The sequence below is a fragment of the Ambystoma mexicanum genome, chromosome 3p (genome assembly GCF_040938575.1).
Source record: "Ambystoma mexicanum isolate Mex_15411 chromosome 3p, UKY_AmexF1_1, whole genome shotgun sequence".
Taxonomy (NCBI): Eukaryota; Metazoa; Chordata; class Amphibia; order Caudata; family Ambystomatidae; genus Ambystoma; species Ambystoma mexicanum.
Window position 1 is genome coordinate 853704033 of NC_090925.1, and position 15156 is coordinate 853719188.

The 15156-nt window shown below is 54.9% G+C and overlaps 1 protein-coding gene across 13 annotated transcripts in view; it reads right to left on the reverse strand.

Annotated features, from left to right (window-relative positions):
- Positions 1-341: 341 nt before the first annotated feature.
- INO80E (INO80 complex subunit E) overlaps positions 342-15156 on the reverse strand; it is a 657413-nt gene continuing 642598 nt past the window's right edge. For all 13 annotated transcript variants that reach the window (XM_069651976.1, XM_069651985.1, XM_069651983.1 and 10 more), the window contains one exon: positions 342-929. In XM_069651976.1, coding sequence (XP_069508077.1) covers positions 705-929 — 225 coding nt within the window. In that variant the 3' untranslated portion in view covers positions 342-704. The remainder of the gene's footprint in view (positions 930-15156) is intronic.

The following is a 15156-nucleotide window of genomic DNA, read 5'->3' on the forward strand; positions in this document are numbered from 1 at the left end:
TGGAACAATCATACAGAGCCCTGGCACAGCCTCAGCAAACCAATCAGAGAACAATAAAAAACTTGCAAAAAAAGTCAATCTTCAATTTTATAATTTAACAGAGTAGGACTATTGTTGCCGGGCTTTCAGCCTGCTAGGTGGGATTATTCAAATTATGTGAACCTTGAAACGATTCCATAACTGAGATGCCCTATGAAAGTATCTTCTGTGGAAGAGCAAGAAATTGTGGGAGAGACTTAGCGCTTTCCAAAATAAAAATACAATTGTTTCAATGGTTTCAAATTTGAGCTGTTACAGGAGTGCAAAATAATGCATTGTACATAGACTAAAGAAGTAATCAGTTACGTGTGAATATACAAATTTAATAACTGGCTTAAGGTTTACTTTCATATTACTCTGTGTGCAACTGGGGCAATGTAATCAAATTTGAAAGCAAAATGTCCCGTCATGACATCAATACTGTTGAGAAATAGTTTTCAATGCTTTGGGAAAACAATTAGAAAAAGTGCATTCATCGTTAGCCATGAAAACAATCAAAATATTTAGGCTGCATTACTTTTCCAGGAATTGATTAGAAGACAGGATTGTTTTTGGGCAAAACAAACACTGAAATGCTGCATTGAGTAACTCAGGACACTTGACAGAGAGAGGTAGGGACGGCATGAGAGAGACCACCCAAATGTTGATAATTAAATGGGTTAGTGTTATTCTGGAATGTCAATGACCAGGTCGTCGTCATCATCGCCATCCAGGGGGTCATCGCCGCTTCCCTCCCCTGTGTCGCTGAACATCTGCTGGGGCACTGTGCTGAGGATTGTAGGGGGTGGCAGCTTCTGTGATGAGAGAGTGCTCAGGGAGGCCCCTGCCCGTGGATGGTAAGGTAGCCCCCCCACAGCCATATCAGAGTGGGATGAGGAGGTTAATGGCACCTAAGAAGAAGAGAAGAAAATCAGGAAGGGGTGCTGCTCAAGAAACCACAACACAGTATACTTACAAGCAGGGGAAGACCACATAACACCAACCTGCTTGTACAGTCTTACCAACCTACTGTTGACACTAACCGGTTGCTGACATTATATCACCCTACTATTTGCATGATTTTGTGTTTATCTACTGTGGACAATCCATCAATCACAAACGGCCATGGATAATTAACTAGTGTTAAAGGTCCCTTACAGTCGACAATGACAGTACATGTACCACTGACAATGGTAAACCTTTGACCTACTATCAAACACTGACTTACTTGTTGGTCTATTTGAATTAATTCCATTAAAGGCGGAGATTGTGTTTGCACAAGCAATATCAATAAACAGAAATAGACCATTAAATAAGCAAAGCAAACATTATAAAGCCAGGAAAGCAAATCATTTCAGAGAATGAAAAAAGGCAATGGAAAATAAATGATCTTTTTAAAGATTGACAGTAGCCCAAACAGAAAGAAATACAAACCGCGAGCAGGACAGAAAGAGCGCGAGAGAGAAAACAGAAGGAAAATGAAAGGATGGATAGATGGGAAAAGAATACATTAGTGCAAAATAGCATTAAATCTACACTACCTGCGAATTGAGTCATCATTAGTTAGTTTTATCACTGTACTTGAGAGACTAACAGGGTAATTCAGAGAAATTCGCACAAAAGTGGCGCACGCTGCTGGCGCACAGTGTCCCTGTGCAATACACTGCACCAGCCGCGTGCGATAAAATCCTTTTCATCGCACAGCGTATTCATGGATTTTAGCCTCAAAAACCAGCCGTGGCGCAGAGACCCTGCAGCAGCGCCAGTTACGCCCCCAAGAACGCCCTCGCGCAAGGAAAAGCCTTCAAAATTCCCAAATCATCGCAAAGGGCTGCGCTAACCCGGGACCAGTTCACAGGGCTGCCAAACAGCAAACGCCAAGCGGGGAACGTGTATTTCAGTGGTTCTCGGGAAGTTTCACACGCGATTGTCCTGGGTACGTGTACATCAGGGGTGCGCGGGAAGTAACACACGCGATTCCATCAGGGCACATGTATTCCAGGGGTGCGCGGGAAGTATCACACGCAAAAACAGCAGGGTACGTGCATTTCAGGGGTGCGCGGGAAGTATCACACGCGATTCCATCAGGGTATGTGTATTCCAGGGGTGCGCGGGAAGTATCACACGCAAAAGCAGCAGGGTACGTGTATTTCAGTGGTGCGCGGGAAGTATCACACGCGATTCCATCAGGGTACGTGTATTCCAGGGGTGCGCGGGGACCACTGCACGTGAATGCCTGTGTGGGTCCTCCCAGGTGTTCCCTCTACACCCTCCACGGCCCCTGCAGGCGACCCACACCACAGGGAACTACCCTGCACATGTCCCGCAGGCAGCCCATCCACCATGCCCATGCCCCCCAGCCAACCCACATGTCACCTTGCACTACTGCCCACCAAAGCATATCCCCCTGAACCCCCTCCCCCCAGCAGTGCAGGGCACCCTCCGCCAGGCCCCCACTCCTGTCCCCCAGCACCCCCACCACCCACCAGTCAGGGGCACCCTCCACCAGGCCCCCACTCATGTCCCCCTGCACCCCCACCCCCCAGCAGTGCAGGGCACCCTCCACCAGGCCCCCACTCATGTCTCCCAGCACCCTCACCCCCCACCAGTCAGGGGCACCCTCCACCAGGCCCCCACTCATGTCCCCCTGCATCCCCCAGCAGTGCAGGGCACCCTCCACCAGGCCCCCACTCATGTCTCCCAGCACCCCCACCCCCCACCGGTCACGGGCACCCTCCACCAGGCCCCCACTCATGTCCCCCTGCACCCCCACCCCCCAGCACTGTGGTGCACCCTCCACCAGGCCCCCACACATGTCTCCCAGCACCCCCACCCCCCAGCAGTGCAGGGCACCCTCCACCAGGCCCCCACTCATGTCCCCCTGCACCCCCACCCTCCAGCAGTGCAGTGAACCCTCCACCAGGCCCCCACTCATGTCTCCCAGCACCCCCACCCCCCAGCATAGCAGGGCACCCTCCACCAGGCCCCCACTCATGTCCCCCTGCACCCCCACCCCCACCAGTCAGGGGCACCCTCCACCAGGCCTCCACCCATGTCCCCCTGCACTCCCACCCCCCAGCACCGTGGTGCACCCTCCACCAGGCCCCCACTCATGTCCCCCTGCACCCCCACCCCCCACCACTGTGGGGCACCCCCCACCAGGCCCCCACTCATGTCTCCCAGCGCCCCCACCCCCAGCAGTGCAGGGCACCCTCCACTAGGCCCCCACTCATGTCTCCCAGCACCCCCACCAGTCAGGGGCACCCTCCACCAGGCCCCCACTCATGTCCCTCTGCACCCCCACCCCCCAGCAGTGCAGGGCACCCTCCACCAGGCCCCCACTCATGTCTCCCAGCACCCCTACCCCCCACCAGTCAGGGGCACCCTCCACCAGGCCCCTCACTCACGTCTCCCAGCACCCCCACCCCCCACCAGTCAGGGGCACCCTCCACCAGGCCCCCACTCATGTCCCCCTGCACCCCCACCCCCCAGCACTGTGGTGCACTCTCCACCAGGCCCCCACTCATGCCCAACTCATGTCTCCCAGCACCCCCACCCCCCAGCAGTGCAGGGCACCCTCCACCAGACCCACACTCATGTCTCCCAGCACCCCCACCCCCCCACCAGTCAGGGGCACCCTCCACCAGGCCCCCACTCATGTCCCCCTGCACCCCCACCCCCCAGCACTGTGGTGCACCCTCCACCAGGCCCCCACTCATGTCCCCCTGCACCCCCACCCCCCAGGACTGTGGGGCACCCTCCACCAGGCCCCCACTCATGTCTCCCAGCACCCCCACCCTCCACCAGGCCCCCGCTCATGTCCCCCTGCGCCCCCACCCCCAGCACTGTGGGGCACCCTCCACCAGGCCCCCACTCATGTCCCCCTGCACCCCCACCCCCCCCAGCACTGTGGGGCACCCTCCACCAGGCCCCCACTCATGTCTCCCAGCACCCCCACCACCCACCAGTCAGGGGCACCCTCCACCAGGCCCCCACTCATGTCCCCCTGCACCCCCACCCCCCAGCACTGTGGGGCACCCTCCACCAGGCCCCCACTCATGTCTCCCAGCACCCCCAACCCCCAGCAGTGCAGGGCACCTGCCAGCAGGCCCCCACACATGTCCCCCAGCCAACACGTCATCACAATCCAGATCCCAGGCTCCTATGCCCACCCAAATCACACCCCACGCCACCTCAGTCCAAACACCCAACCAAGCTTTACATCCATTCAAAATTGAAATACCCATTACATGATAGATAACAAATAAGCAGTATGAGTACAAGTCCGTCAGACCCACACAATGGCAACACATGACTGTGAAAACCCACATTGTGGCAGGCATGAAACCAATGAGAGAAGTCCACACATTGAAGTAAGAAACAAGAATGTATTATAGTGTAAATGAAGTGAATGAAATCTAAACAAACAATAATGGCAACAAAAATCAAAATGCAGCATGTCCACAAAAATAATAAAAATGGGAATCCAAAATAATCGTAATGAAATTGTGTCCAAAGTCACCGTCCAACAAAGCAAATCCAAAGGGAAAGTAAAGTGAAAATCCATTGCTCCATGGTGAAAAAATAATAAAAGATGAAGGCCACAAATCCACTGTCAAACTATGTACAAAGAGCAAATCCAGGGTCCATGATCCTAACGATGTAAATGAAACCTACAATAAAACCCACCTAACTAATGACTATATACAAAAAAGTGGGGCATAGTCCAAGCGCCACAAATTAAAAATAAATAAATAAAACCTAACACTAATTAACTATATACAATGGCAGCGGGCTAGTCCAACGGCTCACTTCTGGATGTTGCGGGCCAGGGCATCATCGAACTCTTGCTCAATGTCCCGGATGCGGTCCTGTTCCATGGCCCCAGAGGGTCCGCAGGGACGACGACATGTTCTCCTCCAACTCCCTGCGGATTGCCTCGAGGCACTCGGCCAGCCTCAGGGCCCTCCGCATGGAGTTCTCCGCCCTGACCATCGTGAGCCGTGCCTCTTCTGCCCGCTGCCTCTCCGCATCTATGGCATGGCCCAACTGCTGCCACACGGAAGACACTTACCGTCCTGGGTCCTCCTGCCCTCCGGCCGATGCCTGCCCCTCCGATGTCGAAGGCCCCGAGCCATTGTGGCTCCCACCTACAGCCTCCTGCTGCTGCTGCTGCTGCTGTCCATGTGCCGTGTCCGATGGTGCCTGCACATCCTCCTCCAGCTGGGGTGCAGTTGTTGATTTGGCCACCACTGCTGGACGTCCGACTCCCGACTGTGGCAGGGATCTGTTGTCCACCAGCCTGGCCGCACGGTCAGAGGCAGCTCCACAGGGCACCCAGGTGATACATGTGTGGGAAGATGGCATGGAGGACGACTGGGGCATAGGGGGTTCCGTTGAGGAGGGGGCCGGATAAGGTCCAGGAGACGGAGGAATCCGGCCATGGTGAGCTATCCCAGTGGGTCAACGCGGTCAACGAGCCATGCGAGAAGACGTGCATGGAAAGACTGCAGGTCAGCTCGCATGGCCCGTTGACGCAACGCCACCCCACCCTGGACAGGCTCAACCTGTTGCAGGATAGCCACATCCGCTGGGAGAGGAAGGCCAGTTGGTTTAAGCCAATCCCCTCCCTGAGAACGGGTCTGGAGGTAGGCATCCCTGCTGGTGCAAGATGATGCAGTGACAGGAGCAGGGACAGGATTGCACACAGGCACCTCCGCGGCGGCCTGTGCTGCCACCTGTCCCTGGTCCTGCACTGCACCACTAGCACCAGTGGAATCCCCACCTCCAGACCCCGCCTCTGTTGCTTGCACGGCCTCCTCCTCCACCAAACCCCCCACCAACCTGGATGACATCTTCCTCCGTTGGGCCCTGTGGGGTCCCAGCTGCCCCTTCTGCTGCCGAGGAGTCCAACTCCAACCTCCGCCTCCTGGACCTCCCATTAGCAGCTGCGGCCTCGGACGCGGCACCGGACTCCTCGCTCCCCGACGAGATCACAACCTGGGAGGGGAGCCGGGCCTTGCGTCTGGGGCTGGTGGTGCGACCCCTGCCGCTGTGCTCCACAGCACCTTCTCCGCCCTCTTCATCAGTTGACGCTGCAGACAGGGAGAAATAAAACGCAGACATCAGGGCACTGTATAATGGACTCAAACACATGACAGTTGTACATGAGTGGCATTGGCAAACCTCAGACATGGCATCACAATCCCCAACACACATGTAATTTCAACAAGCACACATGAGCTATACCACAGCCATATCGCAACAGCCAGCACCATCCATACACATACAACAGCATGAGCAGGCAAAGGTGAGCCAGACATCACATGCGACACAGGGAGTGCACTACACATGCACACACACCACCACACTTGCATGCATGTGTACACCTCCGCCAACTGTCTCAGTGTTCAGATCGGCATCCATGTCATACCTGCCAATCATTCTTCCACATCCTTTGCCATGCAAGCCTACACACACAAGCACCATCCATGTGTCACACATGAGAGCCCTCGCATGTGTCAGCCTCACGGCCCTGTACCCCCCCATACTTGGCCACATAATACCACATGTGCAACCTGCACACTCCTGCCACACCACCACACGCACAGCTTACAATCAGTATGCATGTACACTTACCGCTCGACTCCAGACGGGTCTGCCTCTCAAGGACCTGGACGTGGAGCGCTGGGGATATGCGTTCCAGGACCCTGATCTGATCTTCCGACAAGTGGCCCCGGCGCCCCTTAGCATCCGCTGCTTTCAGGAGGCGCCGGGCCTTCTTGAGGGTCCTGGACCTGAAGTCCTCCGAGCACTTCTTCACATGATGGAATAGTCGGACTGCCACCCCCTCCGCGTTGATGGCAGTCACGATGTCCGTCCAGATCCGAGTCCGTCCTTCCTTGTCAGCGCGCAACCTTCCAAAGAGGGCATCATACTGCCCCAGGACATGCTCCACCAGGACACCAACTTCGGTGGCAGTGAAGCTGGTGCCCCTCTGCCTCTCTGGCCGGGGGTTGCCACTGGTGCCAGATGTTGCAGTGCCCGACATGGCAACCCCAGAGGCAGGAGTGGGTGGGCAACTGGGTCCTGGGGCTGGGCTGTGGAGCGATGGTATCCCAGTCGGGAGTCTTCAGTTCCAGCAGGGGTGGTCACAGCAACAGCACCCCTGGCTGATGTGCAGGCAGCAAATGGCAGGACACGTGGGCAGCAGGCAGTCAGGCAGCAGCAGGTGGCAGGTGGGAGCGTGCTCGGGGCTCTGAGGGGCAGTAATTCGGCCTTCTGGGCAGGAGCGTGGTCTTCCGTGTGCTTACGCGTGGCCAGCTTGATACGGAGTGATTTGGAAAGGCCCTTAGTGCGTAAGCACGTCAGCACACGTACATTAATTCATTGGCCCAAAGGCCCCCAGGCGCGTCTATGACGTCACGCGCATGGCCGTTGAGAATGGCGTGTGTAAAAAAAAAAATACACGTCCGAGTGTCAAAGCGTGTAATTGGTGGAAATGGCCTCAGCGCGTATGCGCGTCTGTGACGTGTGTATAAAAGGTACGTGTAGAACACCATTTCCTTGTACGTGCTTTTCGTGGAGAGCGAGTGGGTGGAATCTGTACTTCTTGTCGGTTCACACGCGATTTACTTCACGGCGTTTCAAGTTCGTACTCCCTGTTACCTCTGACAGGTTTTTCTCTTTTCCTCTTTTTCCTGGGCCCGTTTCCTCAAACAGCGTTCACTTCTACTGTTGTCCTGTCTCCTCAGACAGCGTACAATTCTTCTTTTGGCGGGGGTGTTGCCAACGCGCACACGCTTCTTTTTCACGCTTTTTTTCCTGGCAGACGGTGAGTCGCGCACGTATTTAACATCTGTGCTTGCCCCGTGTGTCGCGTACCCCTTCAGAGGTCATTCTAGGGTGCGTACGCATACGTTCATTCTTGTGTTTCTGGGTGCCACAGCGTAGTGCAGGTTTATTTTTCCACACACGTGGTCTAGGAGGGGTTGCGTGCACCTTACTTCCCTTTTTTGGGGTGCCTGTGCATTGTGTGACCCGTCATCTTTCCCCAGGGGTGACATACAGCCTTGCTAGAGCACTAGGGTACGATTACCATCTGGTACCCAACCCCTTTGGACCCCCAATTGCCCAGGACAATAGATCACAGCGACTCCCATACACACAATAACATCAGTGCCATGGTTGGGAGGCGACCAAGCCGTATGGGTGGCAAAGGTGGCCGAGCCCCAAGTGGTGGCCGTGGTGGATCCGGTAGGGGACGTGGCCGTGACTTGCAGGGTGCCCCTAGCCCCCCATGTGTGGAGGACCAGTCAGGGACACCCATGCCCCCCCCCTGGTTGAGGGAAACGTGGCTGACACCATCCATGCTCAGCCCTTGTTGGACCAGCCCACTGTGGCACCAGACCTGGCACAGGGTGACTCCATGGCTGACTTCCAGGTCAGCAGGTCTAGGCCACGTGCGCTGATGCACGTTGGTGTCATCAGGCCACGTGGATCAGGGGCAGCTAGGTCATCTGCTGCCCAAGTAGGCAGGGTGGGGAGGCTGCAGGGGCAGCTGCGGCTCCATCCACCCCACCTCTCACACACCCAGCCAGGACAGCGTCGGTCCTAGTCCATCCTGATGACATTCCCCCTGACACCATCACACTTGAGCTAATGCCTGCACCAACTCCCATGCTGAGTGTGCAATTCCACATTCCTAGTACAGAGTCCACCGGGGCTCCTGCCCCTAGTGTCCAGAGCGGCGTAGGACACTCAGGATCCCCACCACCTTCCAAGCGGAAGAGGAAGAGTGCTCGTCCAGTAGAGGCTGATGCCCCAGACACGGCTACACAGTCCGGCCCGTCAAGGAAGCCCAGCTTCAATGAGGCCGAACTGAATGCACTTGTAGAGTATGTGTCCGCACATGACCGTGAAATGGTGATTATTGCAGGATCCAAGACCACACCTGCACAACGTCTGGCACACTGGCAGACCATCGCGGACATCATAAGTGCCCTTGGAATCGTGAGGCGCACAGCTACTGAATGCTACAAGCGCTGGAATGACCTGAAGCGCAGGGCAAATAATAAGCTGGCCTCAAGTCATGCCGCTACTCTAGTGACTGGTGGTGGGTCTCCAGCAGAGGACATAGAACTCACTCCACATGAGCATGTTGCTGGGACCTACGTCACGGAGGAACAGATCCAAGGCGTGGGAGAACTGGCAGATTACGAGGCATTGTCCGGTGAGTGCACATGCATGTGTGTGTCATCCATGTGCATGGTGTGTGTGTGAGGGCTTCTGTATGGGTGCCAGGTGAGGGTGTGTGTGTGCCTGAGTGGTTTGGGTCACCCATGTGCCTCATCCAATACATTCTGCGCACCAGCATTTGGGTATAGCAGTATCCCTTCTGCCAACAGTAGACATCTAGCCCAACACCACGCCTGTTGCCCTTGAAGTGTCATCTTGACACAACATTGTTGCTTATTTTTCTCTGTTTATTCAGGCAGATTGTTTGATTTCCACCACTTTTACTAGGCATTTCTCAGTCCTATTGTCACATGTCTGACATGGCTATGGTAAAGTGGACTGACTGTTTCCTGGATATCATTTGTTTAGACATACCCCTGTGCTATAGGACCATTTTGGACTGGCAGCTCCAGGTTAAACATTTGAACTATTGCAATTAAAAAAGCAATTTCATGAGCAAACTAGACTGAATGAACAAGTGGTGCCCTCCTCTCCCTCTTCACTTTATGGCTAGGGTACATGCCATCTGTGTGATGGCATGTGTATTTTACCTGCCAATCACAGGCTAATGTGTGATGCCACTGCTAGGCAGCATGCAGCAAATGTGTTGATCTTCCATCTTGGTGTCATCAATGTGTGCCATTTGCCTCCCCTTCATACGCAGTGACGGTGCATGCATGGGAGGGTTTTAGTCATGTGGGACATGTGTCAATCAAGTACTGGTTCTGTAGCTTCTCAGCCCTAATTGTGTGCCGTAGTGCTAATGCCTATTTCCATTTCTTTTCTTTCATGTCTTTGCAGGGGATGACGCACTTGATACTACTGGGGTTGTGGAGATGGTGCAGACCCAGGAGGGGTCTCAGGGCCGACCGACCACCAGTGAGGGACGTGGTGTGGTGGTGGGTGAGAACCCACAACTGCTGCAGATCGTGCTCTCAAGGGGTGTCTCTGGGTGCACCTCCCCCGAGCTGTATTCAGGTGTCGATTCGGATGATGAGACCTATGTGCCGTCGCAGGTGAGTGTTCCTGGGAGGGATTCTGTTCTGTCCGACCCACCTGCACCAGGGGTAGAACCCTCAATGGGGATGTCAGTGTTGGCAGGTACGCCTTTGGTGGTTACGGATGCAGGGTCACACTCCGCAACATCTGATGCTGTTCCTGGGCCAGCAGATCAGAGGGGGAATACAGTCCTGCAGCCTCAGGCAGTGCCGGCACAGCAAGGCGCAGTTCGCCTTGCCCCAGACAGGTGTGGTGCCCGCCGAGGTGGTGGCCGTACGCCACCTGGCAATACCACATGGGAGCAATCCATATACGGTATGGCAACCCAACAGGCAGCATCATCAGAGATGATGGCTCAGGCCATGGATAGGGTGGCCACTTCCATTGTCCCCCCAGAAAGACTGATGGAGCGACTACAGCAGGCGACAGACTCCATCTGCCAATCACACAGGGAGGACATGTTGGCGTCTGACAGGGACAGGGGGGCGGCACTGGCGACTCTGCGGGAAGCCATTTCCATAGAGTCCCAGGGCCACAGGGAAGCCCTGAGGGTGGAACTCCGTCACCTCAGGACGACTCTTGTTGAGCTTGAGGCTTCAACAAACACAAGGACAGAACAGCAGCTGGAGCGTCTCACACGTACGCTCTCAGCTGAGATGCAGGCAACTTGTGAGGAGGTCATGCCGTGAGTTATTGCATGGGGACCTCCGCACGATTATCCTCCAGAACCAGACCTTCCAGACCTGCATGCTTGCTGCCATGGAGGACCAGACTAGGGCTTTGCGTGGGCTGCCTCCCATAGGGCCACCACCTCCTGAGGCAGCTGCAGAGTCTGGGGAGAGCGACAGCAGTGATTCTCTCACAATAGGGTAGCCGTGCAGGCCATGAGCCCATGGAGGTGTTTTTTTTTTCGCAAGATCCACACAGGTGGGTTTTGGTGTGCACCCTGTCCTCGGACCTCCTGGGTGGCCTCCCCCACCCCCCCGGGCCCATTAATGGCCATTTATTATTTTTTTATTTTGTTTTTTTTTTATTTTTGAATTTTTGATTTTTTGAACAGTGTGTTGCCATGTGTGGCTCCCGTGGGCATACGTTGTATTGTGGCTGGGCACATGCAGGCTTGTCCTGAATTTGGGTCAGATGCTTGGGTTTGTGTGACACACACCCCTCCCTGCTTCCCGTTTCCATGGGCTTGCAAAGGGTGTGCCCAAGTGACATTGACGTACACGGTGACGTTGGACTCTCATTTGATGTGTGGGCAGTCTGTAGTCAATACTGTGCATACATTCCTAGTGCATATTGTTGTTGTATTGTACACTGCATGGTGTATTGATATGTGCCTCTGAATCCATCTCATCCTCCTAATTTGCAGGTCCATTTCTCATGTCTTCACAAGGCAGTCTACTTTGGGACTGGAGTCCATGTTGTAAGCAGTGCACCTACACTCTTGCGTGGCGCTAACACTGTATACTTGGAAGTGTTCGAAGTGCTGGCATTATCAGGTAGTGAGGCTACCAATTTTTTAAGTCTGTACTGTCATGTTTATGGTAGGTTGGAGGTTGTGTAGGTGATTGGTATTCTTGGTATTTGGTAATGTGTGTTGTTGGTCCTGCATTACTGTGAGCATTTCATGTGTGGCCAGTTTCCATTAGGGACACTGTAGTTGGTGACACTGGGGCATGTTGTGGGGATTAATTTGTTTGCTCTCACATTGCATGACATGCCATGGTGTGTTGTGTGGCCGTGCCGAGGAGGGGTTGGGTAACATGGCACTGTTCTCATGTAGTATTTTGCAAGTGGGTATTCATTTTTGCTGCATGGAAGTGTGTCTTTTGATGACACTGCATTGGTGGTGTTTGTGTAGGTAGGGATGCACACATTGTGACACTTCCACATGAACAATCTTAGGCTGCTATGGTTCTGACAGTTGACTGTCCCTTTGTTCGTCATAATTGTCAGGTCGAGTCATCATTGCTTATCAGATGGTATGTGCCAGGGCTGTGTGCACTCCACAGGGGTGTGATTTCTATGTGAAGTAATTAGCCACCAGCTGCGTACGGGCTGCCTCACCCCGTGCCCTTTCCCCTCCCATGCGCAGCGGGCGTGCATGTGGTTGGGGATGTGGGGGCACCACCATGTCCACAGCCAGGCCCCGGCGTGTTGCAACATTGTGCAGGACACATGCTGCCACTATGATCCTGCACACTACTGGGGGCGCATATAACAGCTGCCCGCCAGAACGGTCAAGGGAGCGAAAGCTTCACTATGCCCCGGGTTGCAATATGGGCTGTGTTTTATCTTACCTCGGGAGTCGTGATGGGGTTCCGAATTGGCGTCATCATGTGGGTGCTCAGAGGGTAGGCACTGTCCCCTGGTGAGGAGGTGATGGGTATCATTAGTGGGGTAGTGACATAACTCTGCATCTGACATGCATGCATGTGCAGTGGCATTCATACTCACCAGGCACCCATGTATCGCCATGCCGCCCAGCTTCTAGGTCCCGGCTTAGGGTAGACATTCGGTAAATGAAGCTGTCGTGGGTGGACCCTGGATAGTTGGCATATACTGAGGTGATGATTCCCTTGGCATTACATACTACCTGCACGTTGATGGAATTCCAGTGCTTGCGGTTCCTATAGATGTGCTCAGATGCCCTGGGGGGATGTAGTGCCACATGGGTGCAGTCAATGGCACCTAGCACTTTGGGGAATTGTGCCACACCGTAGAAATCCAGGGCGGCAGCCTGCCTTTCTGCAGGTGTTCTGGGCAGGTATATGTGCCTGCGGACTGATGGGCGTGCATTGATGATGTTCAAGACCTGGTGTAGGCAGCGTGACTGCGTGGCCTGTGACACCCCACCCACTATGGCACTTGTCCGCTGAAATGATCCAGTGGCCAAGAAGTGCAGTACATTAAGGACCTTCTCCAGGGGGCTGAGTGCTTGGGAGCACAGGGTGGGTGATGTGAGGTCATCCTCTAACTCACTCACCAGGTCCAGTATTATGTGAGGTGGAAACCTGTAACCTCCCATACACCTGGTCATCAGGCATCCCAAAAAGGCTGGTTCTGGGTGTGAAAATTCGGGCCCTCACTATCCTCCTCCTACTGCTTTGGTAACCCACGGCCACTGCTGCTAGGAACGGTATATTCATCCTGGCGTCTGAGCTTGTTTGTTGTTTGCGCGCACTTTTATGCTGCGCGGGTCGACGTACGCCTGCTTCCTGCTGGCATACGTGTTTCCGGATTAGCATGTTTTTTTGTGCACATGCCTTAGCCCCGTTCAATTCCATGGATACGTGTTGTTGGCGATCGTGTAAAACTTCCCGCGCACCCCTGTAATACACGTACCCAAGCAAATCGGGTGTGAGAATTCCCGCGCACCCCTGTAATACACGTACCCAAGCAAATCGTGTGTGAGAATTCCCGCGCACCCCTGTAATACATGTACCCAAGCAAATCGCATGTGAGAATTCCCGCGCACCCCTGTAATACACGTACCCAAGCAAATCGGGTGTGAGAATTCCCGCGCACCCCTGTAATACACGTACCCAAGCAAATCGCGTGTGAGAATTCCCGCGCACCCCTGTAATGCACGTACCCAAGCAAATCACGTGTGAGGATTCCCGCGCACCCCTGTAATACACGTACCCAAGCAAATCGCGTGTGAGAATTCCCGCGCACCCCTGCAATACACGTAGCCAGGCCAATTGTGTGTACGCGCACTTTCCTCCAATTACACGCAATGATACTCTGCCATGCAGTGTTTCCACGTGTGCTCTGTCATCACGTGCTATGAGGGAAACACCCGCGCGCGTCACGTCACAGACGCGCTGAGGGCCTTTGGTCCAATGGAATCGCGTATGCGTGCTGACGCGCTTACGCGTTTAGGCCCTTTCCTCGAATTTCACGTTGACGTGCAGGATTTTCACGTGCCAATTCACTCCGTATCAAGCTGGCCACGCGTAAGCACACGGAAGACCACGCTCCTGCCCAGAAGGTCGAATTACTGCCCCCCAGAGCTCCGAGCAGCCTCCCACGAGCCATCTGCTGCTGCCTGCCTGCCTGCCTGCTGCCACCGTGCCCTGCCATTTTGTGCCTGCACATCTGCCATCTGCAGGGGTCCAGTTGCTGTGTCCACCCCTGCTGGAACAGAAGACTCCCAACTGGTATACCATTGCTCCACAGCCCAGCCCCAGGACCCAGTTGCCCACCCACTCCTGCCTCTGGGGTTGCCATGTCGGGCACTGCAACATCTGGAACCAGTGGCAACCCCCGGCCAGAGAGGCAGAGGGGCACCAGCTTCACTGCCACCGAAGTTGGTGTCCTGGTGGCAAGTCCTGGGGCAGTATGGTGCCCTCTTCGGATCGTCACGCGCCAACAAGGAAGGACGGGACAGGATCTGGGACGACTTGGTGGTTGCCATCAACGCGGAGGGCGTGGCAACCCGCAACATCCAGAAAGTCAAGAAGCGCTGGGAGGACTTGAGGTCCAGGACCCTCTTGAAGGCCCGGCGCCTGGCGGAGGGGGGCCGGGGCCGCATGAGTACCATCCAGCTGAGGGTCCTGGAACGTGTAGACCCAGCGCTCCACGCCCAGATCCTTGCGAGGCAGATCCGTCTGGAGTTGAGCGGTAAGTGGGCAAGCATTGCTGTGTGAGACAGGGCATGTTGCAGTGTGCTGGTTGTCTGATGCTTGCCTGTATGTGTGACATAGGCCATGTACACATGTATGTGTGCAGGGACATCATGGTCATGCATGTGAGACCAGTAATGTGTGAACCACATGATTGGTGCATGTGTTTAAATGCAACATGTGGAGCCCTATGCGGATTGGACACATAAGAGCATGCCAGTCTCTGTTCCTGGACATGGGTGGGGTGAGGGATGGGTGCTGATGCCATGTA